Raw genomic sequence first — 26,341 nt, forward strand, 5'->3', positions numbered from 1 at the left:
CGGCGCTGAGCTGAGGTAGCGACTCGACTGACACCGATAGCCTGGCTTTCGTTAGCTTTCCTTGACACCTGCTTACTCGCCAGGGCCAGGCCGAGAATGACGGCCTGACAGAGAAGCGGTAACGAGACCGAGAGATGCAGCAGCAACAACAATACAGGCCACCACAGCAGCAACAGCAACACTCGAAGGCTGAAAACAGTAAAACCAAGAGCATGTTTCTGTCTAGGGCGCTGGAGAAAATCCTCTCGGATAAGGAGGTGAAGAGGAGCCAGAACAGCCAGCTTCGAAAAGCCTGTCAGGTGGCGCTTGGTAAGTGGGTTTGTTTTGTGTACTATTTTATCCGAGCACCGTGTTTTTATGTCGGGCTTCACTGAAACGTCTTGAGAGACGAGGGAGAGCCAACGTCTCCAGTTAGCTAGCGCTCGCGTTAGCATCTGAATGGCCTTCGCCGTCTATTTAGCTGCCCGTTGGCGTCTGCAAGACTGCGTTATGTGTGTGGGGCATCACTCTCACGTCTTATTGTTCATTCTACGATGCTTTCATCATGCCTTCACGCCACCGTCGCCGCTGTCAACGTCAGCGGCTAAACAAGCTAATGGATAGCTCTCGTTAGCTAGTTACGGCTAGGTTAGCTAGCCAAACAGACCAATCCCAGTGTTGTACGTAGCACTGTCACCCAGCCAGACAGCCCAGTCCTGCTCTGCACCCAGACACACAGGATGCTACCCAACTCCAGGATACTGTGACGCCCGTGCTTTTCCATTCAACACAACCGCGGATAGTGTTACACACACACCAGGCTCCTCACCGTATCGTCATATTTCTGTTTATATTTTAGCGAGAGGTGCCCGGCCCATTTGTATGCACCCACCTTCTTGTCATATGCTTGTTGTGCAAATTGAACAATACCTTGTTGGTATAGAGGCTTTAACAGCTTGTGACACGAAGTACACAATCAAGTACTTTGTATACAGTGGTACTGACGGATACAGTTAGCTAATATTTGTTTTTTGCACAGTGCCTCTCTCTTGGTCTCAATGCAGGTAATTGAGAAATTGACAAACCAGGAAGTTGTGCTTCATTATTAAGGTATAGTTTAGTGCAGCACCACGTGAGAGGTGGGCCGAGGGGTCTGTGTGTTAGAGCTGCTATGTCTGCCAGTGACACACTCATTATTCATGATGCCAGTAGAACACAACACTCCTTTTCGACTCCTCTCACGACCTATGTTTGTGTTGCATGGTCACACTGACTTACTGTTTACTACAGATACATAAACATCTCATCTTCCTCAGTGCTCTTCTGTTCAAATATCAAAGTTGTTGCGCTGTGGATTGCAGGCCTTTGCATCTGTTGCCCCTGTGATTAAATATGCATACTGTGGAAAGAGAGGTTAGTTCTTAACGGCTGTTTCGTTAAGTGAAACACTAGAGCTTATCCAGGCGACGAGTATTATGAATACCTTTCTACAGTTAGGTCCAGCGTTAAGTCGCTGAGAAAGGAACTGTGCTGACACATTTTTATGACATGAAATGACAAGTCATGCATTCACCACTGTTACGGGGACGGACATGTGTGGTGAATATTGCTCAAGCTAATTTCCGCTCGAGTGCAGTAGTGTCCGCCACCACGTAGGTTGTGAAGCAGAATCAATTTGGTTGGTCGCAATCAGGCTGAACGCGCACCACTGCTCGCTGTTGGAGGCTGCGACACTGGGTATCTGAGTAGTGTGTGTACAGCTATGGACAGATCAATGCCGGTTAAAGAAGTCTGAAGAAATAGAAATTGATTTAGGGAGAAAAACCTCTGATAGCAGAGCAGATGGAAATGGGGATGCGGGTAATAAGAGAGAGAACAAATATCTGAGGGATGATGTTCAGTTGAACCGAATGGGATTAGCAATGAAACATGGGTGTAGTCTCAGATTAAATCCTGCTCAATATACAACAGTACACTGACAAGTCAGTCAGATCTGTGATTGGCCCAGTAACCCCCCAGATCTACGGTCAAATCATGTCACACCAAGGGTCAAAGTTCAGCCTCCAGTGACATTTAATCTCCTTTGTCTCCCTCCATAGATGAAATCAAGGCAGAGCTCGAAAAACAAAAGTAAGTATTGTTATGCACACACAGTTTTCCCCGAATGAATGAGTGAATGAATGCACGCACAGCAGTTAGTTTGTGATTATTATTTTTTCCTCTTCTTGTGAAGCGAGGCAAGACGACAAGGTAAGGTTTGCCCTGAAGCAGTCTGCAGTAAACCCCACCTGCTCTCTGTGATTTGTGACTAAGGTGATTTGCTACTTTGGAGTGTATCAGCAGCACTTCAAACAGCCTTCAGCATATATATATATATATATATATATATATATATATATATATATATATATATATATATATATATATATATATATATATATATATATATATTTTTTTTTTCTGCTGCTATAGGCAAACAGTTATTCAACATTATGCTTTTCTAAGGTTTAAGGCTGTGTCACATTCTGCACTGTGAAGATATAGATGTACAGTAAAATGCTTCCACAGCACGTTGTCTATTCACATCTACTGGAGTTGCCATTTCAAGTCTCGATGGGACCATGTTTGTAGTTGACCCAGCTGTTTGCTCTCCTCGTACCCTGCAGGGATGGTACCGTGGTCCCACCCAGAGCCAACTACATCGAGGCGGACAAATACGTGCTGCCCTTCGAGTTGGCCTGTCAGTCAAAGTCCCCCCGGATAGTTAGCACCTCTTTGGACTGTCTGCAGGTCAGTATTCACTGACACACACAGAGGCGTGTGCACACGAGTACAGTTAAACAATCTCAACATCTTCTGCTTCACTTTCTCACTGCCAGGTAGTTATTGGTTGTTGTACCCATCTTCTGCTGGTTAGCAGCTGGTGGGGAGATCTTGTTACACCTGTTTGACACTCCTGCAGTTCACCTGGAACAATGGCTCCACACACACAAGCCATCCTTTAATCTGCTTGTAGCTTTTCATAGTCGCTACACTTGTTTGGTCAAATTGGTTATAATTGACTAAGAAGACTGCATTCAGTGTGCTAGTGCTGGAATGAAAATTAATTATTGAAGGACCACACACACACACACACTCAGACTCACATTTGTATTACACCTTGTGTACCTGCTGTGCGTTTTGTTTAATTTCTGTCCCTGTAATTGCTGGTGTTACTTGTCTTAATCTAAATGTACCCATGTAAAGCACTTTGTGGGTTCGTTTAGAAAGATCCTCTTAAAATGTAGTTTTATTGTTCATATTATCATAGTTGCATTATGGCAAATGTAGGACCCAGCGTTTTGGGACTTGACCCATACTTGACTCTAAAGGTCAGGATATCTTTGGCTCTGCGCCTCTTTTAAACACACGCTCATCTTTGATCAAATGAACCTGTAATAACACTTGCGAACACACAATGATTTTCTCACATGCTCCTAATTAAGAAACACAAACACTGAAATAAACCCGAAACTCACTGGGCTTGAACAATACAAGACCCCGACCTGCTCACAGAGTTCCACACTCGCTCTGCCGCTCTAACCTGTGCACTGTTCCTCCCCGGTAGAAGCTGATCGCGTACGGCCACATCACAGGCAATGCCCCGGACAGCAGAACCCCGGGCAAGAGGCTCATCGACCGGCTGATGGAGACCGTCTGCAACTGCTTCCAGGGCCCGCAGACCGACGAGGGAGTCCAGCTACAGATCATCAAGGTATACGCGTTGGCGCCTCACCGAACATCTGGCAGCCTTCAGATGATTGATAACTGCCGCTTGTTGGAGTTTCCCCTTTCTGAATGAAATACACATTCTGGTTGTTTGGCAAGGGCAAAGTCTCTCCTGCTGTAAGAAGCACTCCGTTTTATCACTGTTGACAAAAGATTCATAGCAGATAATCCACATGTTTGTCTTACAGTCACCGCTGACTGAGACCTGAATGTCGGTGACGTTTGTTTACACTGTCTAATCCAAACTTGAAGACAAAATGATATATCATGTTTTTTTAATCATCATCTTTTGACTAACATCGAAATGAGTACGACAACTGCACTTCTGCAACTTTTTACGCGCCTTTTATAGGGAAGTCGAGTGGTGACTCAGCAGGTACAGCGGCAGCATCTTCTAAACAAGACGTCCTGCCTGATAACTCCTGACTTCCGTCTCTCTCCGTCCAGGCCCTGCTGACGGCGGTGACCTCCCCGCACATAGAGATTCATGAGGGCACGGTGCTGCTCACTGTCAGGACCTGCTACAACATCTACCTGGCCAGCCGCAACCTCATCAACCAGACCACGGCCAAGGCCACTCTCACGCAGATGCTCAACGTTATCTTCACACGCATGGAGAACCAGGCTGTCAGTGCATTTAATGTTGTTACTCTCTGTCCACACAACCGATCGTAGAGGTTGTAACTTGACGTTTTAATTGAAATAATGTGGAATCACAGGCTCACCACTATTTAACAATTTATTTTTATCCAATTTTTCCAAACGTCCTGACATCCAACTTCCGTTTTTTTATAAAACAATTCATCTACATGGCTCCTCTTCTCCTTACGCTGCCCCCACAGGCTCTGGAGGCCCAGGAGCAGGAGATGGACCGGCTTTGTCTGCCCCAGCAGAACCCGTCTCCGGTGCCGGGTAATCGGAGGTCTGGCTCCCCCCGGTCTGACCGGACGCCTACCCCGGAGCCCCAGGGCTCGCCATCCCCGGCAGCCAGTTCTCCGGACCTCACTGCCACAGACACCACCAGCTCCACGCCCCCACCGCCAGCCCCGGACCCGGACCAGGACCAAGCGCCAGACGCACCGTCAATCAATGGAGAACCTGAGGGCGACAGCGCTCCGATGAATGGAGCGGAACAGGTCACGCCATCAAGAGGTATGTGTCAACGTTTTTGACAATCTGTTTTCTCGCTAAATCTTTAAGGATTATCTGAAGGTGTACCTGTGGATTTTGAAGTTATTCACAGAATAGCTTCTTTAATCCTCATACTCTTTATTTAATTGCATCAGATTCAGTTTTTGAAGATGGTGTGGAGACACCTCCTGCAGTAGCTGAGACAGCTGAGGAAGTGGACAAACCAGAGAGCAATCCAAACCCGCCAGAGTCATCGGCGACTGAGGGAGTGGAGGGAGAGCAACCGCCAACACAGGTGCTCAGTGGGACAGGTCAGAACTTACTCCTCTATGTTGTGTGTTAGTTATTCTCTCGTTTACATCCTCTGTCTCTTATGTTCTGATAATTGTCAATTCACTTGTTGGTCATGACCTGATAATATCCACTGTGGCCTCTCCTCCAGGAGGTGAGCACCCAGCCCACCCTGTCGATGAGACAGAAGTTGCTCCCCCCAGAGTCAGAACAGAGGGTCAGCAGATGAACGGCATCATTGAGGGCCGCGCTTCTGTTTCCTCCACAGATATGCTGGTGAGCAGTGGTAACACATTAGTTATTAAACAGCAGTACAGGTTCGAAATGAGAACAAACTTTTACATAAATGTCAGTTTTTGAGCCGAAACAAAGACCAAAATGTGGCCTACAACAGACTTGGCTCGGCTTGTTTTTAGCCTAGCCCTTTGCCGGAAATCACTTTTTACAGATCACTTAGGGCCCCGACCGGCTGGTTAAGACTAGTGGGCCGTTGTAGCGGGCTAACTTCCTTGTAAACTGAGCTGACTTGTGGCAAGTCGAAGACTCATTGAGGTTTGGTTTTATTGACTAAAACGAGCAGTGGAGTCGGAGGAAGGTTAGAGAGAGCCAGAGTAAATAAGTACAATTTATAAAGTTAATGCTTCATCCACACACTCTCGTCACAGCGTAGGAAAGCACATTGCTGTCACCCGATAAGTGACAACTTTGTTCAGCCAGTGTACCATTGAAGCATGGTGGAATTACCTAGCGAGCTAGTTAGCTAACTAGCAGACGGCTAGCTAGCCGGGCAAACGGACGCACAGCGGGCTGCTGGCCAGTGGCAGCACTCCGCCTCACTCCCCGCCACACTGGAGAAGGACAAGCTACCGAGCTAACTAGCCAGCCAGCCACACTGACACCATGACACCCAACAAGAAAAGTTTTAAAATGACCTAAAAAGGTTAGAGCCAGACAAATCCGAGCTGTTGCTGTATTTTTGTTTTTTTATGTTGTCGTATTGTTTTGCATAACAAGTAAGACAGACTTTCTTCGTCTGTCTCAGGATGCTGAGGCCCTGCAGGGACCCCACGGTGCCGCCCGGTTCTCTCACATCCTGCAGAAAGACGCCTTTCTGGTGTTCCGCTCTCTGTGCAAACTCTCCATGAAGCCTCTGGCCGAAGGACCTCCGGACCCAAAGTGAGTGCTTTGTTTCATACGACGTCTAAATGTACGATTACTTCTGCAACAACCAGTCTGCTTTACTTTATCTCAGTCAGCCAAGTTTCTGTTTTACATCACACCATGAAGATATTTAAAAAACAGTTTTTCAATCGATGATGGGAAAACGCATCCTGAATCACCAACGCTTGTACTCTGAAAACCTTCCTTGACACACCTTTGGTCTTCTTAGATGGCAACAGTTTGCCCAAACAAACAGAGGCCTTTGGCTTACGCACAGGGCTTCAGCTCAGTCTCCACTGGTTAGCTTGCCCTTCTCCATCGTGGTGTGGCTGTCGTCTCTAGTTACTGTAACATTAGACCCTGAGCCCGTCGGTGTGAATAGGCCTGAGTAAACTGAGCCCGGAAGAAGCTCACAAAGAAGTCAGTCTGACCTACATTAAATAAATACCACGACGGACCACCATCATACCAAAGTATCTTGTGTTTCTCTCAACTTATGTATGTATGTATATATATGTATGTATGTATGTATATATATGTATGTGTATATGTACGTATATATATGTGTGTATATACGTATATACGTGTGTATATATGTATGTATGTATATATATATATATATATATATATATATATATGTATGCGCGCGCCTCCTCAGTGTAACAATCCCTCTCCTCTGCAGGTCCCACGAGTTGCGCTCCAAGATTGTGTCCCTGCAGCTGCTGCTCTCCGTGCTGCAGGGTGCCGGGCCGGTGTTTCGCACTCACGAGATGTTCGTCAACGCCATCAAACAGTATCTGTGCGTGGCGCTGTCCAAAAACGGCGTCTCCTCTGTGCCTGAGGTCTTTGAGCTTTCGCTGGCTATCTTCCTCACATTGCTCTCCCACTTCAAGGTCCACCTGAAGATGCAGATTGAGGTACAGACTCAGAGTAACAGGCAACAGACTTTGCTGTGCCGAGTCTTTTTGTCTGGCACATCTTAGACCGAAGAGAGAAATGTACCTGTTGCAGCTCGTTTGATCAAAGAGTCACACTGACACTTAATCTCTCTCGTCCATTTTGCCTCAGGTGTTTTTCCGGGAGATTTTTCTGACCATCCTGGAGACTTCGACCAGCTCCTTTGAGCACAAGTGGATGGTTATCCAGACACTAACGCGCATCTGTGCAGGTACAAATCCACTGACGCATGACTTATACAAACACAGTCAAACTACGGCCCTGTCAGACATGGAATGCAATCTTTAATGCAATTTGCATGAATGTTTGATGGTGTTTCATACTTGATGGAAATGATACTTACGTGAGAATTATACCCCAGTGATCTTGATAATGCGGAACAAGGCATTTAATCCCTGTGTAAACTTGTGCTGCTTCAACTTTTGTCTTAATCCGCCGGCATTAGATTCAGACCGGAGCTTTTTCAGAGATCAACATGTGACAGTTCACATTCATCGAACAAGGTGCAAGACTGTAACGGGCTTAACTCTCGCGGTGGTAGCTGCTTCTCATATTTTCCCACGACCATGCTGTAGCTGTAATCATGTGTTCTAGCAGCATGAGTCACGTGCACACCCGGCGCTCCAGCAGTGTTGTTGCGCATCATCCTACCATGCCGTCTTTTCTCCGGAGTGATGCTGACGTTGTTATTTCAGAGATGCGCTGAACACATTGTTGGCCAGGTTTTGGTAAAAGTGGCTCGGCATTTGAGCAGCCATCTTGATTCTCTCCGTGCAGGAAAACAGTGCTGCAAATCGAGTCATTATTGTATTTACTGATCGCATTATCGCCCTGCTGTATCTCAAGAGATGTACTTCCTCCCCCCCCCAGATGCCCAGTGCGTGGTTGACATCTACGTGAACTACGACTGTGACTTGAATGCAGCAAACATCTTCGAGCGCCTTGTCAGCGACCTGTCCAAGATCGCTCAGGGCCGGAGTGGTCAGGAGCTCGGGATGACTCCTCTGCAGGTACAAACAAGGGTTCAGTGTCCCTTTGTTGCATAATATAAGGATCAACACCATAGGAGCACACGTTTTGATGAAAGAGGTATCTTTCTGGTCAGGTGGTTCAGTGTTTCACATTCGTATTTTATGTTACTATTCATATTAATGTGTAAGCGATCATCTTTTTTAATACCCACAGGAGCTGAGCCTACGTAAAAAGGGTTTGGAGTGTCTGGTGTCCATCCTCAAGTGTATGGTGGAGTGGAGCAAAGACATGTATGTCAATCCAAACCTTCAAGCTAACCTCGGTAAGTGTGTGGCGTACAGTAAATCTGCAGAGCAATGCATATGAGAGGGGGAGGGAGTCTAAACATGCGTGCGATCTGTTTGCAGGCCAGGAGCATCCGTCCGATAGCGACGGAGCAGAGCTGAAGCTCCCGGAGCCGCTGGCGGGACGTCGAGACAGCATCAGTTCTCTCGACTCCACCGTCTCCTCCAGCATGGCGCTGTCGCAGGCGGACCATCCCGAGCAGTACGAGGTTATCAAACAGCAGAAGGACATCATCGAGCACGGCATCGAACTGTTAGTCCCTTTTTTCTCAACCTGGTCAATATTACTCAGGATCAGCAGTTACCAATGGAACAGAGTGGAATGTTTTCACCGTTTATACTTAATACTTGTTTAGAGAAGATGAACATTGATTGTTTTCCTCTGCTCTCTCGCCCCAGTTTCAACAAGAAGCCAAAGCGAGGTATCCAGTACCTGCAGGACCTGGGCATGCTGGGTTCTGCAGCCGAGGACATCGCCCAGTTCTTACATCAGGAGGACAGACTGGACACCGTGAGGGATTACACTCATTTAAAGTATACAACACTGTATTCTCAGGCAACAAAGCAGTTTTTCAAGCCCCTTTCCCTCTGCATCCACAGACCCAGGTGGGAGAGTTCCTGGGCGAGAACATCAAGTTCAACATAGAAGCCATGTACTGCTACGTGGACCAGTTGGACTTTTGCGGCCGGGACTTTGTCTCAGCACTCCGAGCGTTCCTGGAAGGCTTCAGGCTGCCTGGTGAGGCCCAGAAGATCGACAGGCTGATGGAAAAGTTTGCTGCTCGATACTTGGAGTGCAACCAGGGGTAAGACCCACCTCAGAGTTCCTACTGAAATATAAGGGCATGGCGGGATTGGTTGGTGTTTGTCAAATTGTCTCTTTATTCTTAGTCACAAAGGTTTACGTTTGATTGAAAAGCAAGCTAACTGTTTCCCCGATGTGCCCACTTTTGTAGACCGATCCTGTTTGCCAGTGCAGACACTGCCTACGTTCTGGCGTACTCCATCATTATGCTCACCACAGACCTGCACAGTCCTCAGGTGAGAACGGTGGATTGTCACTGTCATCACCAAATGTGGGCCAGTGTATCGTCCCGTATGCGAGTGTGTCTCGTCCCTCTGTGGTAGGATCTGTATTTGAGATTCACATAGCGTTTGTTGTTATTTATACAGGTCAATTGGAAGAAAAGCTGCACCGGTAAAAATACATGCATGTTTTTTTGACAAATGCAAGATGTATTTTAAGACGTTCAGATGAAAACTACAGAAGCTCCGAGGGGCAAGTGAGAAAAAATAGTTGGTTGGCAAAAAAAAAGATTTTTCAAGGGTAATCTTTGTAAGTTGTCTATTTTTTAGTTGCCAGGATAAAATAACTAAAAGCATTCAATCTATCCAAAATAAAGACATGACCGTAATGTTACATGACTTGCTTACACACAACATATGTGTTTAGAGTGCATGGAGACGTTTAAGAAAGAAGAAAGCATCAATACTTTTGGTCTTATCTAGCACACAAGGCAGTGGTGCACTTCGGCCTCTTGTGGCCGAAATTAGTGTTACAACAACAAACACTGAAAACTTCTCCTGAACACAACAACAAAAGACCTTCTCCTTAAAAGACCTTCAAAAGACTTCTCCTGCCAAACAAAAGGAAGTTAAAGACGGTCCAGGCAAAACCTTTTTCAATCATAAACACAGTCGACAAAACTGTTTACATCAGACTCGAATTAATTTTTCTCACTTGCCTCTCAGGGCTTCTGTAAAAACAACAGCCCTGTTTTTATTAAAAAATAAATAAGTGGAGGCTTTGGGGGAGTGGTGTCGTTTCAGCCCAGACATGAAATACGATGCAGGAAGTCCCGTTTCAGTAACAGACCTGTGTGTTTGAAGGCTTATCAGACCGCAAAACACTGTACAGTAGTTTATAACACTCTTAGACAGGAGTTATTATTTATTTTATGACACTCCAATCACCAGGCTAACCGTATTAACGCAACACATATTAATCTACCAGCGACTGCTCGTATTTGGTCGGGCACAGCAGCGCCACGCCGTGTGACGTAGCGTTTCGGCAACAGTCCGACAATGTTCAATATTTTTGTTGGACAGCTCTGCGTTTCTTCACCGGAGTCCTCTGCGTTGGCAGCGGGCCCTTAGCCGTCTCAGCCCTCGACAAATAGCTGCTGCATCTGATTTATCACTGCTGACAGGTCGCCGTGACGGAGGAAATTGCATCTGAAATTCTGGGAAAAGCAGGTGTGAAATATGGCACACCGTGACACACATACAGACTTTAGCCGGGGGGGGGACAATATTAGACAGTGACATAACTTTATTTACAGCTCTAAAGTCTATTGCAGTAAATTAAAAGTTGCATTCTACTCCATACAGCACCACAACACTAAAGAGCAGCAGCGACAGTCTGTTTTTGTACCTTCCTGATCCAGACCAGTGTGATATGACAGCCTGTAATAGTTATTACGTTGCCCATATGTATTCTTTTAAAAAAAAAAATTTTATGTTGACGGTAATAATCGAGTCAAAGGAGTAAAAAACGTTAAAATCCCACACATCACTCTTTTTGTGTGTGCAGTAAATCAGCTGAACTGAGCTCCTACTGCCTCTCTCAATCTCCTTCATGTATGTAGGTGAAGAACAAGATGACGAAGGAGCAGTACATCAAGATGAACCGCGGTATCAACGACAGCAAGGACCTGCCGGAGGAGTATCTGTCTTCCATATACGATGAGATTGCAGGCAAGAAGATTGCCATGAAGGAGAGCAAAGAGATCTCCATCACCCCGAAGTCCACCAAGCAGAGTGAGTACTTCCCTCCCTTCTTTCCGTCAGGAATACTCGCTGTAATAAACCATCACACTGGCTGGTGTCCTTCTCTGTGACACTGTTAGCCGTTTGATGACAAACATCCGAAACGCTCATGTCCTCTTGTGTCCAGATGTGGCCAGTGAGAAGCAGCGGCGTCTGCTGTACAACGTGGAGATGGAGCAGATGGCGAAGACCGCCAAAGCTCTGATGGAGGCTGTCAGCCACGCCCAGGCGCCCTTCTTCAGCGCTACGCACCTGGAGCATGTCAGGCCCATGTTCAAGGTACTACTGCTTAGATTGAAGCAGAGAGGCAACGTAACAGTGTGTGGACGTACTGGACATGTAATAATATAATCACTTCTGTCGGTTGTAGCTGGCGTGGACCCCGTTGCTGGCAGCGTTCAGCGTGGGACTGCAGGACTGTGACGACCCAGAGGTGGCCTCGCTGTGTCTGGAGGGCATTCGATGTGCCATCAGGATCGCCAGCATCTTCAACATGCAGGTCTGGTGATCTGTCAATTATGTGTATTTTTATTCTCAGCTGGTCACATGAATCGCCAATAATTCTTGTTTTATTGGCTCAGCGTTGTTGGTGTTTAAAACAGCGTGAAACTACGACTGTGTAGTAAACTGGCCTTCCTGTCTGTAGCTGGAGCGAGACGCGTACGTCCAAGCCTTGGCCAGGTTCACCCTGCTGACGGCCAGTTCCAGCATCACGGAGATGAAGCAGAAGAACATTGACACCATCAAGACGCTGATCACCGTGGCCCACACAGACGGGAACTACCTGGGCAACTCCTGGCATGAGGTGAGTCTCTACTAACCGGGTTTATGAGCAGTAGTAGCCCAGAGGAAAAGCATTATCGGATCTCACAAATACCTCGTGATTGAAGATAACCTGCACATACACTCGGCTGCCAGTTTATTAGATATACCTCGATAAAAACTAATGCAGTGTAAAACAGCAGCACTGCAAAACCTTCGCGTACGTTCCATTTTAGTGTTTAGACGTGTTTATTTGAATGTATGGTCACTTTGAAGGCTGTATTGTGTAGACAAACTATTAAAAACACTCATTATAATCAGTTTATTGCAATACAATTCAACAGTGCTACATCGCAGACTAATGTAGCTTTGTAACATTGATAATTGGAGTCTGTCAGAACCAATAATTTGTTTATATATATATATATATATATATATATATATACACATACACACATATATATATACACATACATACATATATACACATACACACATACATACATATATACACATACATACATATATACACATATACACATACATACATATACATACATATATACATACATACATACACACACACACATACATACATACATACATACATACACACACACTGTCTTACACTTTTCTATTGTTAAAGTCGAGCAGGTGGCTTGCCAGTGTTTACTTACAGCCTGTTGTGAGTGGATTATTGGGAAATTAATAAATATGATTATGGTTAGATATTTAGATTTTCTTTGCAGTCACATATATTTATATACGACATAGATAGTTTAGTTGCCTTCATTATTAGCCTGCAAAACATAAATCCTTCACACACAAAAAATTGCATTTTGAAACATCTCACTGAACATTGCTGTCAGAGAAATACGATACGTGGTCATGATAACCCTAACCCTAACCCTAACCCTAACCCCTGGGGGTGCGCGAGCTGCCTCTAGGGGGTGCCTCTAGGGGGTGCGCGAGAGGAAAAGTGTAATGGCGTAATAATGGTGTAATAATATTAAATATTAAAAAAAAATGTAATTTTAATTTAAAAGCTGTCAGGTGGGACATCTGAAGCTATCAGTCGTAAAAGAGGAGAGGGACAGAGAGAGAGAGAGGAATCGGAGGCGAGGGGAACGGAGAGGTGCGTTATTGGGGAGAGACCGGGTGAAGAAATCGAACAGGAGTCAGAGGAAGATGAGACAGAGGAGACCGAAAAGGAGGAAGGGATAGCACAGACAAATCGGGAGCACATCGGCCCATCGCGGAGTCGAGGTGAAAAAATAGGAAACGAGAGTGAGCATCAGACTGGGAAAAAAAGAGGAAATATGATGAAAAGTATGTGTGTCTGGGCTTCACTTGGATTGCCAACACAGATTCCCCAAAGCCACAGTGCGTGGTGTGCAGTGAGGTTCTGGCTAACAGTCTGAAGCTCTTATTTACGTCGCCACCTGAACACCAAGCATGCCAGTGCAAGTCAAAAGCCCCTTACATTGTTTATATCCAAATTGGAGGAATTACAAAACAGCCAAAAACAACTGGAGTCTCATTCATGTGTTGGGTCTATAAATGACGCACTACGGGCTTCATATCTGGTCACAGAATAGCGAGAAAGGGGCTACCGCACACAATCGCCGAAGACGTGAGCTTGCCAGCTGCCAGAGAGATGGTGGAATGTATGATTGGGGAGAAAGAAGCAAAAAAGTTGGACATGATCCCGGTGTCCAACAACACTGTGTCGCCGCATCGATGCTTTGTCCGAAGACATCCTGGCTACATTAGTCGCTCATTAATTGTAAATGAAATGTGATAATCTGCCTCTGAGCCTGTGCGTGTGTCCTCGCCATCCGTATTGCTCTTTAAAAGTGACGCCTTGTGTCACTGAAAGTTATTGAAACTTTGTTGCAGTGTTTCAGGGCGTTTTCACACCTTCAGTTCGTTTGCTTTGTTCTGGTTCAGGGATTAATATGATACAATGTTGCAGTTGCTCCTTTGTTCGGTTTGTGTTCACACTGCAACATTTAACAGCGGACTACATATTGTAAACAAATGCCACGCGCGAGCAAACTGTTCTCTCATTGGTCCGATTCTTATGCGGCTATGAAGGCTTAAAAGGCTCTGTTGCTTCTTTTTTTTTTTTTTTTATTAAGGGGGGGGGGGGGGTGCGCGAACCCGGTCGGGATGTAGAAGGGGGTGCGCGGCCTAAAAAGTTTGGGAACCGCTGCTCTAGAGTTTAATAATAGAAGAGCCTCTTTATGATCCAGCATGACATTCTCATACAAACATGATCAAAACCGTTCTCTGTGAAAGCCCATTGCAACCAGCAGAACCAAGACCTAAATGGATTATATGGCAATAATGATTATGATAATGATTCAGCATCTCGAAATAATGACATAGCATCTTAAAATAATTACTTTCTTGTCTCAAAATAATAATAAGTTTTCAACAGTTGACTTACGATCTCAAAATAATAGATAATGAGATCCTGATTATTTGAGATGAGATACTAACTCACTCTTTTGAGATCCCAAGTCTTTATTCCGAGAGCGTTTTTCATTATGACTTACAAGATCGTAGCTATTCTAAAATAAATAAACCATCCAACCCCCTAAAAGTTGTTTGCGACGTCTTTGTGTTGTAGATCTTGAGGTGCATCAGTCAGCTGGAGCTCGCCCAGTTGATCGGCACAGGGGTGAAGTCGCGCTACATCTCAGGGGTGGTCCGGGACAAGGAGGCCGGCATCAGGGGCTTACCCTCCGGCACAGAGGAGTTCATGCCCCTGGGCCTCGGTAACGCACGCACGCACGCACGCACACAGCAGAACTTCTATTCACAATTCAACCCCTAACTCTTATAATCATGGATAAACTGTGTCTCTATCTTGAGGATTCTCATCAAAACTACAAGTTACTGTTGTGCTTCTAAAGTAATAGCCAATGTTAACTTTATTGACTCCAAAGCAGCTATTGTTTTAAACAATGGCATTCTTAATGAAAATAAGAGCAAACATACATACATTCCTGCATAAATAGCTTGTTCACTGTACTTCTGAAAGTCCCAGACATGTGCTGTATGTGTGATGCCTGACTGTATGTTTGATGTTGCAGGTAACCTGGTGGGAAGTCAGGACAAGAGACAGATGGCTCACATCCAGGAGTCTGTAGGAGAGACCAGCTCTCAGAGTGTGGTGGTAGCTGTGGACAGGTAAGGCATTAATGACATGGGGTAAATGCATCTATATGATGAATGAAGGGTTCTGTTCCCTACAAATACTAAAGCTGCTTTTATATTTGCAGGATCTTCACTGGTTCCACCAGACTAGATGGAAATGCAATTGGTGAGTGTTGCGTTCAGTATCTCTGTTCGTGTACATCACAAAGAAAGAGAAGTTATTCATGGCGTGTTGCTGGTTAATTGTTTCCAGTGGACTTTGTGCGGTGGCTGTGCGCGGTGTCCATGGATGAACTGGCCTCGGCGCACCAGGCGAGGATGTTCAGCTTGCAAAAGATTGTGGAAATCTCCTACTATAACATGAACCGCATCAGGCTGCAGTGGTCTCGGATTTGGCAGGTCATAGGAGACCACTTCAACAAGGTCAGTGGACTAAAGGATTTGCAAGGTCTGAGTGAAGCCAATGTGCTGAAGTGTCTTAAACTTGCCTTCTCTCTACTGACCAGCAGGAGGCGACTCCTTCGTTTGGAAAAAGAAGTCTGGTTGTATAGAAGTCTATGAGAGAATGACTCTACTTCTCTCTTGATTTATTCCCTCAGTAAACATTGTAAACATGAGTTTATGGTCTCAATCTCTAGTTTCAAGTCTTCTTCAACACAGCATGATGTTCATTTAGTGAGTGATGGTCCATTTAGAGTCAAACAGACCATAAAGCAGGGTATACTGTAGGGCGGGGCTTACTGTGATTGACAGGTCGCTACTATGGCATCGTCCATGTTTTCGTCTTCCAACTTCAACCCTTTCACTGTGTGTTTTAGTTCAGCAAAATGAATTGTAACCTTTATGGTTGCCTAAAAATGACAAATTCAGTGTTTGTGTGCTTGGCTCACCCCACTCGTGACACAAAAAAACAAGATGGTGACGACCGAACTCGATGCTTCAAAACTGTAGTCCACAACCCAATGGGTGATGTCACGGTAACTTAGCCTACTGCTTAAATTTATTGATATATTTATAAAATTAGTGAGGAAGGTAACAACGGGATGACACTGTGTGACACCCTGCTGATTTATTTCTGCTACAGGGACGTAAAAAGTCCCAATCCCAAAGGTACAAAGATCCAAAAATGGATGGAACAGTGAATCAGTAAAGCCATTTTAAATCACTGTGTAATTATTCCGTACAGTCGGAGTGAATGTTGGCCAGAACAGCGCTAAACGAATACTAATGTTGCTCTGTGTGTGCTGGATGTGTAAATAACCAACTTTTGTTAACATTTGTCAAGTTGTCTGCTTGTTGCCCTTCCCCCATGTGGCCAAAAAAACAATAAATGTTAAATGAAATTGGGGTGTATAGTACACATGTTGACCAAACTGTCTTGGAAAGGAACAAATCATAGTGAATAGCTGAGCTAACAGCTGAGCCCCACTCATGACTGTCGTGTCTTCCTCTAGGTGGGCTGTAACCCCAACGAGGATGTAGCCATCTTTGCTGTGGACTCACTGAGGCAACTCTCCATGAAGTTCTTGGAGAAAGGAGAGCTGGCCAACTTCCGCTTCCAGAAAGACTTCCTCAGGCCCTTTGAGTACATCATGAAGAAGAACAGGTAATATGTTCTAGTAGGGCCAGATGAGAGACGTTCTCAGTACACAAGTGGCCTCTGTATATTTATAGTAAGAAGCTACATAATGATTCAGAGAGCAAATGGTTGTTTACAATCGATAACACTGCCCCCTCCCCCCAGGTCCCCCACTATCAGAGACATGGTGATCAGGTGTGTGGCTCAGATGGTTAACTCCCAGGCGGCCAACATCCGTTCAGGTTGGAAGAACATCTTCTCAGTGTTTCACCAGGCAGCCTCCGACCACGATGAGACCATCGTGGAGCTGGCCTTCCAGACCACTGGGCACATTGTCAGTGAGTATGACTGCAGCGCTCTCCTCGTGGCAGCCATTTTGGCTCAAAAACTGTGACAAGAGGTTGTGCTGTTTCAAACTGCTCGGCTGACGGCGAGACGGATCCTCTGTCCTGCTTAAGCTTTTATAAAAATGTGAGGAGATTTAAAGGTGTTATATGTAACTTTCAGAAAATCCGTGTTATTATTGATACCGGTGGCCGTTAATGTGAACTGCAGTCAGCGTTCTTGTTACGAAGCAACCAACGCCAGATCCATGCCGTGTAGAAGTTACAACTAGCTGGCTAACCCTAGCTCAGGCTAGGTTAAAGTTAGCTAGTTGGCCGGCCCCTGCCTTCCATTGCTCTTGGCATTCAGGAAGCAAAATCAACACCATTTGTCATAATACACATGTTAGTATCATGGCTCACATTAGCTGGAGAATTGATAGGGCAGGCGAGTTAACCAATACATCCCTTCAGACAGTATTTTGCTAACGCTAGAGAGCATGCTAAGTTTAGCCAGCTAGCTTTAATTTAGCTTTGCTGTGTGGATCTGCCATTGGTTGCTTCATAACATTAGCTGATTAACGTAATATACAACTGGCGAGCTAGCCAATTCACCAGCCAGATCTGCTCCGGTGGTCTGGATGAATTGGATGACGTTTTCCACCCAAGACAGTATTTTTCTATGTTAGCTTTTGGTGCTACAGAGGTGCTGAAGAGGAGAGGCACGCGCATAAACATGGTTTTTCCCAGCAAAACTATCCCGACTCCTTTACATACGGTATATATCAATCCAAAGGGATTTACAGGCAACCGAGAATACCAGGGAGTGTCTTAGTTTGTATGAATTGCATTACAATCCATTGACGATTTAACACATGCAAATTGTTCCATGAAGTACCTCCTTAAGATCTCATAACCCGATCAAATCATTCTTGTTTTCCTGTCTTCGTTCCCTCTCCATCACTCAGTGAACACCTTCCAGGAGCACTTTGCAGCTGCTATCGATTCGTTCCAAGATGCAGTGAAGTGTCTGTCTGAGTTTGTCTGCAACGCAGCTTTTCCTGACACCAGCATGGAGGCCATCAGACTCATACGACACTGCGCGAAATACGTCTCAGAAAGGCCACAGGTGGGAACAACTGAGTTGTGTCTGTACTGATGCAGTGATGTGACACGATAATGTCATTTATCTGTCATTTACAAATAGCACCATGTGATGTCTTTTAACCTTATCATGTAACATTACACTTCATGTGTCCCCGTCCAGGCCCTGAGGGAATACACCAGTGATGACATGAATGTGGCGCCTGGTGATCGGGTGTGGGTCCGCGGCTGGTTTCCCATTCTGTTCGAGCTCTCTTGTATCATCAACCGCTGCAAGCTGGATGTCCGGACCAGGTAGATAAACAGCTCAGCGTAGAGTGTTGCTCAACCTGTCATTTCACTGTGGTGACCATTTTGAATTTTAAGTGTTTTCAGCTACAGTGAGGTGTCCAACAAAATCTCCACCCCCCTAATGCTAGTACTTAACCTGCCCCGATTGCTTCAAAGGACAAAACGTATAGAAAGAAAGAAAAGTAAACAAACAAAAGGATTTAACACTAAAAAGTGTTGTCAGACTGCATCACGAGCCCATGCTGAGCCTGTGAGCCCATACCGTGCCCTCTCTGCTCCTGCTGGGTGCAGAGCTGTGACGCAACAAGACTGATGTGTGAACTCTTTGTCTCTGCTTACGACAGAGGTCTCACGGTCATGTTCGAGATCATGAAGAGCTACGGTCACACCTTCGAGAAGCATTGGTGGCACGACCTGTTCAGAATCGTCTTCCGCATCTTTGACAACATGAAGCTCCCCGAGCAGCAGACCGAGGTCAGAGGTCACTGGTAGCAGGCCGTCAAGTCCCACGGTTGTCTGTGTCTCGACAAGCCACTTGGATATCTGAAGGATATCCTCTTTTGTGATGTGGAGAGGCAGAAACCGTATGTTAACGTACATTTGTTTCTTGTTTGCCTCCAGAAAACCGAGTGGATGACGACGACATGTAACCACGCTCTGTATGCCATCTGTGACGTGTTCACCCAGTTTTATGAGCCTCTCAGTGAAATCCTGCTGGCTGACATTTTCACACAGCTACAGTGGTGTGTCAGGCAAGGTGGGTGCGCAAATGAATTTAGACAGGCGAAGCAGAACACTGTAATGCTCATCTGTACGGACAAAGAGAACAATAATGCTCATAAGGCAGAGGGGTAACACCCACTATGTTGGGTCAGATTAGGTGCTGCTAGTTTGTGATAGATCAGTGAGGGTATATACAAAAATTATGTTATGCATTGTGTTTCAGTTAAAAAAATAAATATTTTTAGCTGTCTAAAATACATTTAACTGCTGCCTTCGTCCACAGCAGTGCGTTGCTTTGGTCCTGTGCTGGCACTCCTGTCTGTTTCTCCAAAGGTGCTGATTAACCTTTCCTTCACAGACTACGAGCAGCTGGCTCGGTCGGGGACAAACTGTCTGGAGAACCTGGTGATCCTGAACGGGGAGAAGTTCAGCCCCGAGGTCTGGAACATCACCTGCTCCTGTATGCTGGAGATCTTCCAAAACACCAGCCCTCACGCGTCAGTCCTGAACCATTGCACGCAACTTCGCTTCAATTCAATCGGCTAAAAAATGTTGCACTGGAGCGTCTTGATGATGGCGTTCATTCAGACAGATGTTAATGCAATAGTTACTGTTTTAAAGACAAAACTCACAGTTGTCTAGTCAAAGAAAGCACCTCAGAGGGAAGATAATGAGTGAAGTAAAGCGACGAGCGAGGCTAATGTAGTTGAAGGCTATTGTGCTTCTGTGACAGGCTGTAAGTTATCACCTCACGCCTGATCTGCCATTCTGTTTGCTTTTCAGTTTGTTGACTTGGCGACCGACTGGACAGGAAGATGAAACTGCAGATGGCAAGCATTTTGTAAGAAAATAAACGAATGCACTCGTATAACTTGACAATAATCACAGCACATGCTTCACACTTGGTTTGAAACATGATGCGCTGCTTTCAGCCAGTGAAAGTGCTGCTATATTCCCTACCAACCTTCCCACCGTGTCAGAAGTAGGACACTAACCTGTGAATGTCCTTGCCGTTTGTCTCCAGGATGCTGATTTCGACAGCGTGTCCCAGAGCAGCTATGACAGAGCTCTGTCTGAGAGAGGACACAGCCAGATGTCCAGCGACGACACGTGGAAGGGCAAGTCCAATGCTAGTGAGTGCACACACACACACACACACACACACATTCATACCCACTGCAAAGTGCAAATTCACCCTGAACCTCTATTTGAAAAACAAATAGATAAAATAAACGATTACATCACATATTTGCGCTGACTACTACAAAGTCAGTTCTACCCTCATGTCTCTTCACCACTTGTTTTTCTTTTTTTGTTCTGAAGGACTTTCGGACCAGAAGCTGTTTGCAGGGCTGCTGATTAAATGCGTCGTACAGCTTGAACTTATCCAGACCATAGACAACATTGTGTTTTACCCAGCAACCAGCAAGAAGGAGGATGCTGAGAACATGGCCGCTGCCCAGGTAAGTTACAGCAGCTACTGTGTCGATAGATTGTAAAATTGCCCTTTGTGTTGGCAAAAGTGAAAGCTCATAATTCACACACTAAAACAAGCTTAAAGGGACAGCCCTGTGTAATCTCAAATTGTCAGCGATACTTGGCTAAAGTTGTCTAAAACGGTCCTCCCGTCAGCGAGACGCTGTGGAGGAGTCGGAGGCTGAGGGAGGCGAGGCGGGCTCAGAACAAGGCATGTACACACACATGACCTCCGCACACCTCTTCAAGCTGCTGGACTGCCTGCTCGAGTCGCACACTTTCGCCAAGGACTTCAACTCTAACAACGAGCAGAGGACAGCGCTGTGGAGGGCAGGTAGATGGGGAGGAAAGGTCCTCCGGGACAGCTCAGTTCATTAAGTTATCTCTGTCTTTTGCACTTGTTCTACAGATGTGACGTACAGGAGAGTCATGTCAAAGTTATGAGACGGTGTCTTGTGAGTGAGACACCCTCACAGTGTCTTAAAATATATTGTTTAACCTCACTGCCCTAAAAAGTCTTTGTTGAGGTAGAAACCTGCATAGATCATCACTGTTTTGCCTTTATTTGACAGATACAGAATATAATCACCAAGCCATACAAAGCCCTCTGTTGTTGTTTTGGGTTTTGTTGCTGATGATCGGTCTCTTTTTGCCCTCAGGCTTCAAAGGGAAATCTAAGCCCAACTTGCTGAAGCAGGAGACCAGCAGTCTGGCCTGCAGCCTGAGGATCTTGTTCAGGATGTACTCTGACCTCCAGCTGCAGGCCTCGTGGCCGGACATCCAGATACGCCTGCTGCTGTGAGTACAACATACAGTTTTGGTCTTTTGTTTTGACTTATAAGAATGATACACCACCATTTATATCACCAGACTTATCCTTAAAAAATGCTTTTTTTCCTGATCTAACGGACAGAAAAAGCATTGTAAAAAAACCAAACCGTTAATCTGCTGACTCTGAGGTGTTCCCAGTTTGTTGTTGCTTGCATAAATGTTGAACCTTCGATAAATAAGCACCAGCTGTGTCCCTTGCAGAAAAGTGCAGCACTGGCGTTTGTTCCGTGTTGGGTGAGCTGTTTTGACGTGTGTGTGTGTGTGTGTGTGTGTGTGGTAGAATGTATTGGCATGCCAGAGCCTGGTACAAATCACCTTGTGTTTTTCACTGAGCAGCTGCACCGCAGCAATTGACTCGTGTATTACATCACGAGTATGTGTTTTGGTGCTTTAATTCAAGACGTGTAGTGATAATCATGATTGTGCTGCAGTAGCTCTGGTACAGACCAACCACCTCTGCCTCTTCAGTGGTGGAGATACGTCAGTGTTGTGTTTGTTATAATCCTTCGTGTGTGTGTGTGTGTTGGGTGGTCTCTCTCAGGGTGTGTAGTGAAGCTCTGGCCTACTTCATCAGTCTGACCTCAGAGAGCCACAGGGAGGCTTGGAACAGCCTGCTGATGCTGCTGCTCACCAGGACGCTACGGCTGCCCGATAACAAGGCAGGAACACACACACACACACACCATGTAGACTGTATACATATGAATGGACGACGCTTCTCCACCTCCCACTGTACAAAAGGGAAGCCAAAATATCACGGGTACGGGGGCTGCCATCTTGAGTTTTTCTGGAGATCGGGTGGGCTGGAGTCGCAGCAATGACGACTGGTCGAGACGCCTCCCCCGAGCCAATCTCGAGCAGAGCACAGCCGCAGCTTGTTAGCATGAGCCACCTAGCTGCTACGTTAGCAACGAGGTAGTTGTTTGGCTGGAAAGACACAACTGTAATATCTCTATCCATACATTTATTGACACATGTTGTTGCACACTGACCCGTGACGGTTATGGAAAGTTGAAGTTACATCTCCTCTAAAGCCTCCTTCACTCAGAGTAGCTGTCAATCACAACTGTTTTTAAAACATCAAATAACTGATTTAACAGTGAACACTTCAGCACACATCAGCGTGATAACAACTGCCTAAAATTACAGAAAACATCTTTGGGGAAAAACAGTTTGACCACTAACATGGAGGGGGCAGGATTTATGACCGATCGAAGTGTTTTGGCTTCACTTTTGGGGAGCTGTCATGTCTTTAGATAATGTCTATGACACACACACACACACACACACACACACACACACACACACACACACACACACACACAGAGAGAGTATACTTCCAGCTCAACGTTAGTAGTTGATCGAGGCTGGGCAGGTGTGCTTCAGGACTCAAACGTTATGTAGCTCTGGATCATAAATATGGCCAACTGTGATGAAATCTGAACCACGATCAGAAATAAAAGATAGCATGGGGAGTTGATAAAAGGTCCATTAGTTTGAAAAGGACGGGGGTCAAACATGTATTTGACCCTTTTTTATATTTCCTATGTGTTGATTTCATGTTTTTGTGAGCTGTCGCCTATGAATCATGCACTCTGTGTGAGTGTATGATTCACCGATGATTCATGCAGCCCATGACTCAGGGTTTCTTTCCTCGGCATTTTAGACTAAAAGTTGTTTCGTTAGAAAACAACCCAGCATGCAGCTTGAAGCAGGAGGAAATGTTGGCGCCGTGCGGCCAGCTTTAGAAAAAAAAAACAAGCCAATACCACACTGACCACTGCATCAACAATAGATTAGAGCAGTATTGTTTTCACGTGGACTGGCCGGCACCAGACTCTTGTGCAAGGCCTGCTGTGGATTTTAGGCAAGTTGTAAAAAACAAATATTTACTACACAAATTGTGTTTATTTGTCTGAATGCAATTTCGTAATGCAACGAATTTGCCCTTAAGAGCTGCAAAAACATGCATCAGTGAAGACAGAAATCTCCCCCTGACACATTAATTTAACACCCTGCTGTGAACTCATCGGCCTCCCAGCGGGGCCAACAATACCCAGAACAACCGCTCCTCCTTTCTGTCCTGTATATTGTAAATATATCCAATTACACTGGAAACGTATTTAGCAAATACTTTGGTTAGCAGGAATTAAAGGAAACATATGCTCATTTTCATGTTCATACTTGTATTTGGGGCTTATACTAGAACACGTTTACATGCTTTAATGTTCAAAAACACATTATTTTTCTCATATTGTCTGAATATATATACTTCTATTCAATCTCCTGTTTGAAACGCTCTATTTTAGCGACTGTCTCTTTAAGACTTCTCCCAAAAAACCAGCCCTGTCTGCTCTGATTGGCTTGTGAGAAATATATAGTTTCACCTCTGGAAAAAGTGACTTTTTTCCGTGATGTGTCCCCTTTGAAGCACACACAGTACACCACTTGGTTAAAATCGTGGTGCCAATGTATGTTTTCTCACTTCCTCTCCAGTTCAAGCCCCATGCGTCCTGCTACTACCCCCACCTGTGTGAAATGATGCAGTTTGACCTGATCCCAGAGCTGCGGGCCGTCCTCAGGCGCTTCTTCCTGCGCATCGGCTCCGTCTTCCACATCGCCGCTCCCGAGGGGACGGCAGCCCGAACTCCCGCATCCTAGAACGAGCGGGGGCTGGGTCCCGCGGATGGAGTGATGGCGGGTGGACGTTGGTAACAGGTGGACACATGGGAGAACTTGCCCCCTCTTCTGGACTGGGACCGATCACAGAGGGTGATGACAATAAGACTGTAGCTCTTCGGTGTCGGTTCAGGAGTCTGCATCACAGTGTTCAGCTTTTCTACTGCACTCAGCTTGCAGAGAAGTCTTTGCCCTGTCCTTCCTCCCTTCCGTCTCTCGGGGGTGAACAGCACTGTGACCGGCGCTCTCTGCTGACTGTTGTCATTCATCATCCCAACTTGTAATGACAAGAAAATATCTGTAAACAAATAATTTATTGTTATTGTACTTGATTTTTTTTTCTTTTTCTCAAATACTTAACAAAACAAGTATAAGTACATGCTGAAAGCAAATGAACGATACTGGTGTATTCGATGAACTTTACATTTGCGGCTTTGTGGAAAATCTCTCGGCCACCTGTGCCTGTCAGAAAATGATGACACCATCAGTGTCGCCCTTAATGTGAGTTTGGTGATCTAATCGGAATACGTTGTGATAACTTGTGTCTCGATGCCCGTCCCAAAGCATTGTTTGTCACTTTAATGTCTGTGTTTCCTCTCACGCGTGTGTGTTATTCAGCAGCGGGCTATTACCATTTTTAAAGAGACTTGAAACAACTCTGCGTCTCTTAAAACACTATCAAAGATCTACCGCTGCTTTGTTTGTGACGTCGCTGCTCTCTGTGACACAGCCGTCCTGTTGTCTTTATAATTCTTTGTCAATGAGATTTTTACATATTTATTTTTGCTCACTTGCTTTAATTTGATTTATGATTATTTGTTCAGGATAATTGCTGGTTTACAATGAAAGGGTTGGTTGAAAAACTGCCTACTTCCCTCTGCCATGCATTCCTTTGTTCGTTGGCCCAGTAAGCCTTACACTGAAGGGCTTAACATGGAGTCAACTCCTCCTTGCTTTAGATTTACAGCTGGCTCATAAAATCCTCCAGTAATCCATCAGTTGGGCCTGTAAGGTGACACAGTGCTTGTGTATTTCCCACACTCTTGCACATCTGTTGCCTGACGTTTGCTCATGTATTAACGCCACGCAGTGTATCAACTCGTTCCGGGCGGTTGGAACGCCAGTCGGTGTCGTGTCACAGCCGACGGTCAGAGTTCAACCACGGAGAGGTTCAGGAACGGAGCGAAAACCAAAACTCGCATCTACAGAGTGGAATCTCTGGATCCTGGATCCTTAGTAGTTTATTCCATGCCTCTTTTTTTAAAAGGATGTATGTAATTATTTAAAGTGCATTTAAATATTTTTTGAGAAGCATTCCTTCCCTCGCAACAATGGATGTCTACTTTTCTTCCCTAAAGCTAGGGGAAAAAAAAATATATATATATATATATATATATATATATATACATACAGTAAATGAAAAAAGCAGACTGTAAAGTTTTCAATGTAAGATACATAGAAATGAAAGTGCTATACGGTTCTATACATAATATTGTGATGTAATCTTCCAAACATTTGGTGAAATAAACAATAAACCTGAATTCTGATCCACTCTAGTGACTATTGATTCGGTTTTAAATCTTCCGCAGCGAAGTCACAGTGAACATTTCATCAGTTATGTTACACCTGTGCTCTCCCTGCTGCCACGGGTCAAGGGCACTAAAGCCAGTTCTCGTTCTGCATGTTTTCATGCTGCCAGGCTTTACTGAGACCTACAGTGCCTAAAGTATTCAACCCATTTTGGATCTTTTTTCCGAGCTGATTACATCATATAATATATAACTTATAATTATATTTTTATGTAATGGAACGACACTAATTATGTATTCCGAGACCTACAGTGCCTTGAAAAAGTGTTTTCCTATCAGATTGCAGTATAAACTAGAATTAAAATGGATTTGTGTTTATGTAATGGACCTACACAAAATAGTCAAAATTGGTGACAGGAAGTGAAATGACAAAAAAAGGCTGACATT

The 26,341-nt window shown here is 45.1% G+C and overlaps 1 protein-coding gene across 1 annotated transcript; it reads left to right on the forward strand.

Moving 5' to 3' along the window:
• Positions 1–25,870, forward strand: arfgef2 (ADP-ribosylation factor guanine nucleotide-exchange factor 2 (brefeldin A-inhibited)). The gene is made up of 39 exons (XM_079273880.1): positions 1–309; positions 2,079–2,109; positions 2,646–2,769; positions 3,587–3,733; positions 4,195–4,374; positions 4,590–4,899; positions 5,034–5,189; positions 5,321–5,445; positions 6,212–6,345; positions 7,013–7,247; positions 7,399–7,498; positions 8,158–8,297; positions 8,473–8,581; positions 8,667–8,856; positions 9,003–9,114; positions 9,204–9,409; positions 9,560–9,644; positions 11,252–11,423; positions 11,560–11,711; positions 11,803–11,931; positions 12,079–12,237; positions 14,830–14,977; positions 15,296–15,392; positions 15,485–15,525; positions 15,613–15,782; positions 16,814–16,965; positions 17,104–17,276; positions 18,230–18,390; positions 18,529–18,659; positions 19,001–19,130; positions 19,278–19,413; positions 19,738–19,876; positions 20,163–20,220; positions 20,404–20,512; positions 20,703–20,842; positions 21,012–21,189; positions 21,515–21,653; positions 22,228–22,345; positions 24,183–25,870. Exons 1-39 carry the CDS (start codon positions 135–137, stop codon positions 24,345–24,347), a joined length of 5,556 nt encoding a protein of 1,851 aa, XP_079130006.1. The 5' UTR covers positions 1–134; the 3' UTR covers positions 24,348–25,870.
• Positions 25,871–26,341: the final 471 nt, after the last annotated feature.

The sequence above is a fragment of the Melanostigma gelatinosum genome (genome assembly GCF_949748355.1).
Source record: "Melanostigma gelatinosum genome assembly, chromosome: 8".
NCBI lineage: Eukaryota > Metazoa > Chordata > Actinopteri > Perciformes > Zoarcidae > Melanostigma > Melanostigma gelatinosum.

Coding starts and splice junctions, on each gene's coding strand:
- arfgef2 (XM_079273880.1), top strand. CDS start 135: ATGCAGCAGCAACAACAATACAGGCCACCACAGCAGCAACAGCAACAC. Junction 2,770..3,586: donor CCTCTTTGGACTGTCTGCAG/GTCAGTATTCAC, acceptor CCTCCCCGGTAG/AAGCTGATCGCGTACGGCCA. Junction 8,582..8,666: donor AAACCTTCAAGCTAACCTCG/GTAAGTGTGTGG, acceptor ATCTGTTTGCAG/GCCAGGAGCATCCGTCCGAT.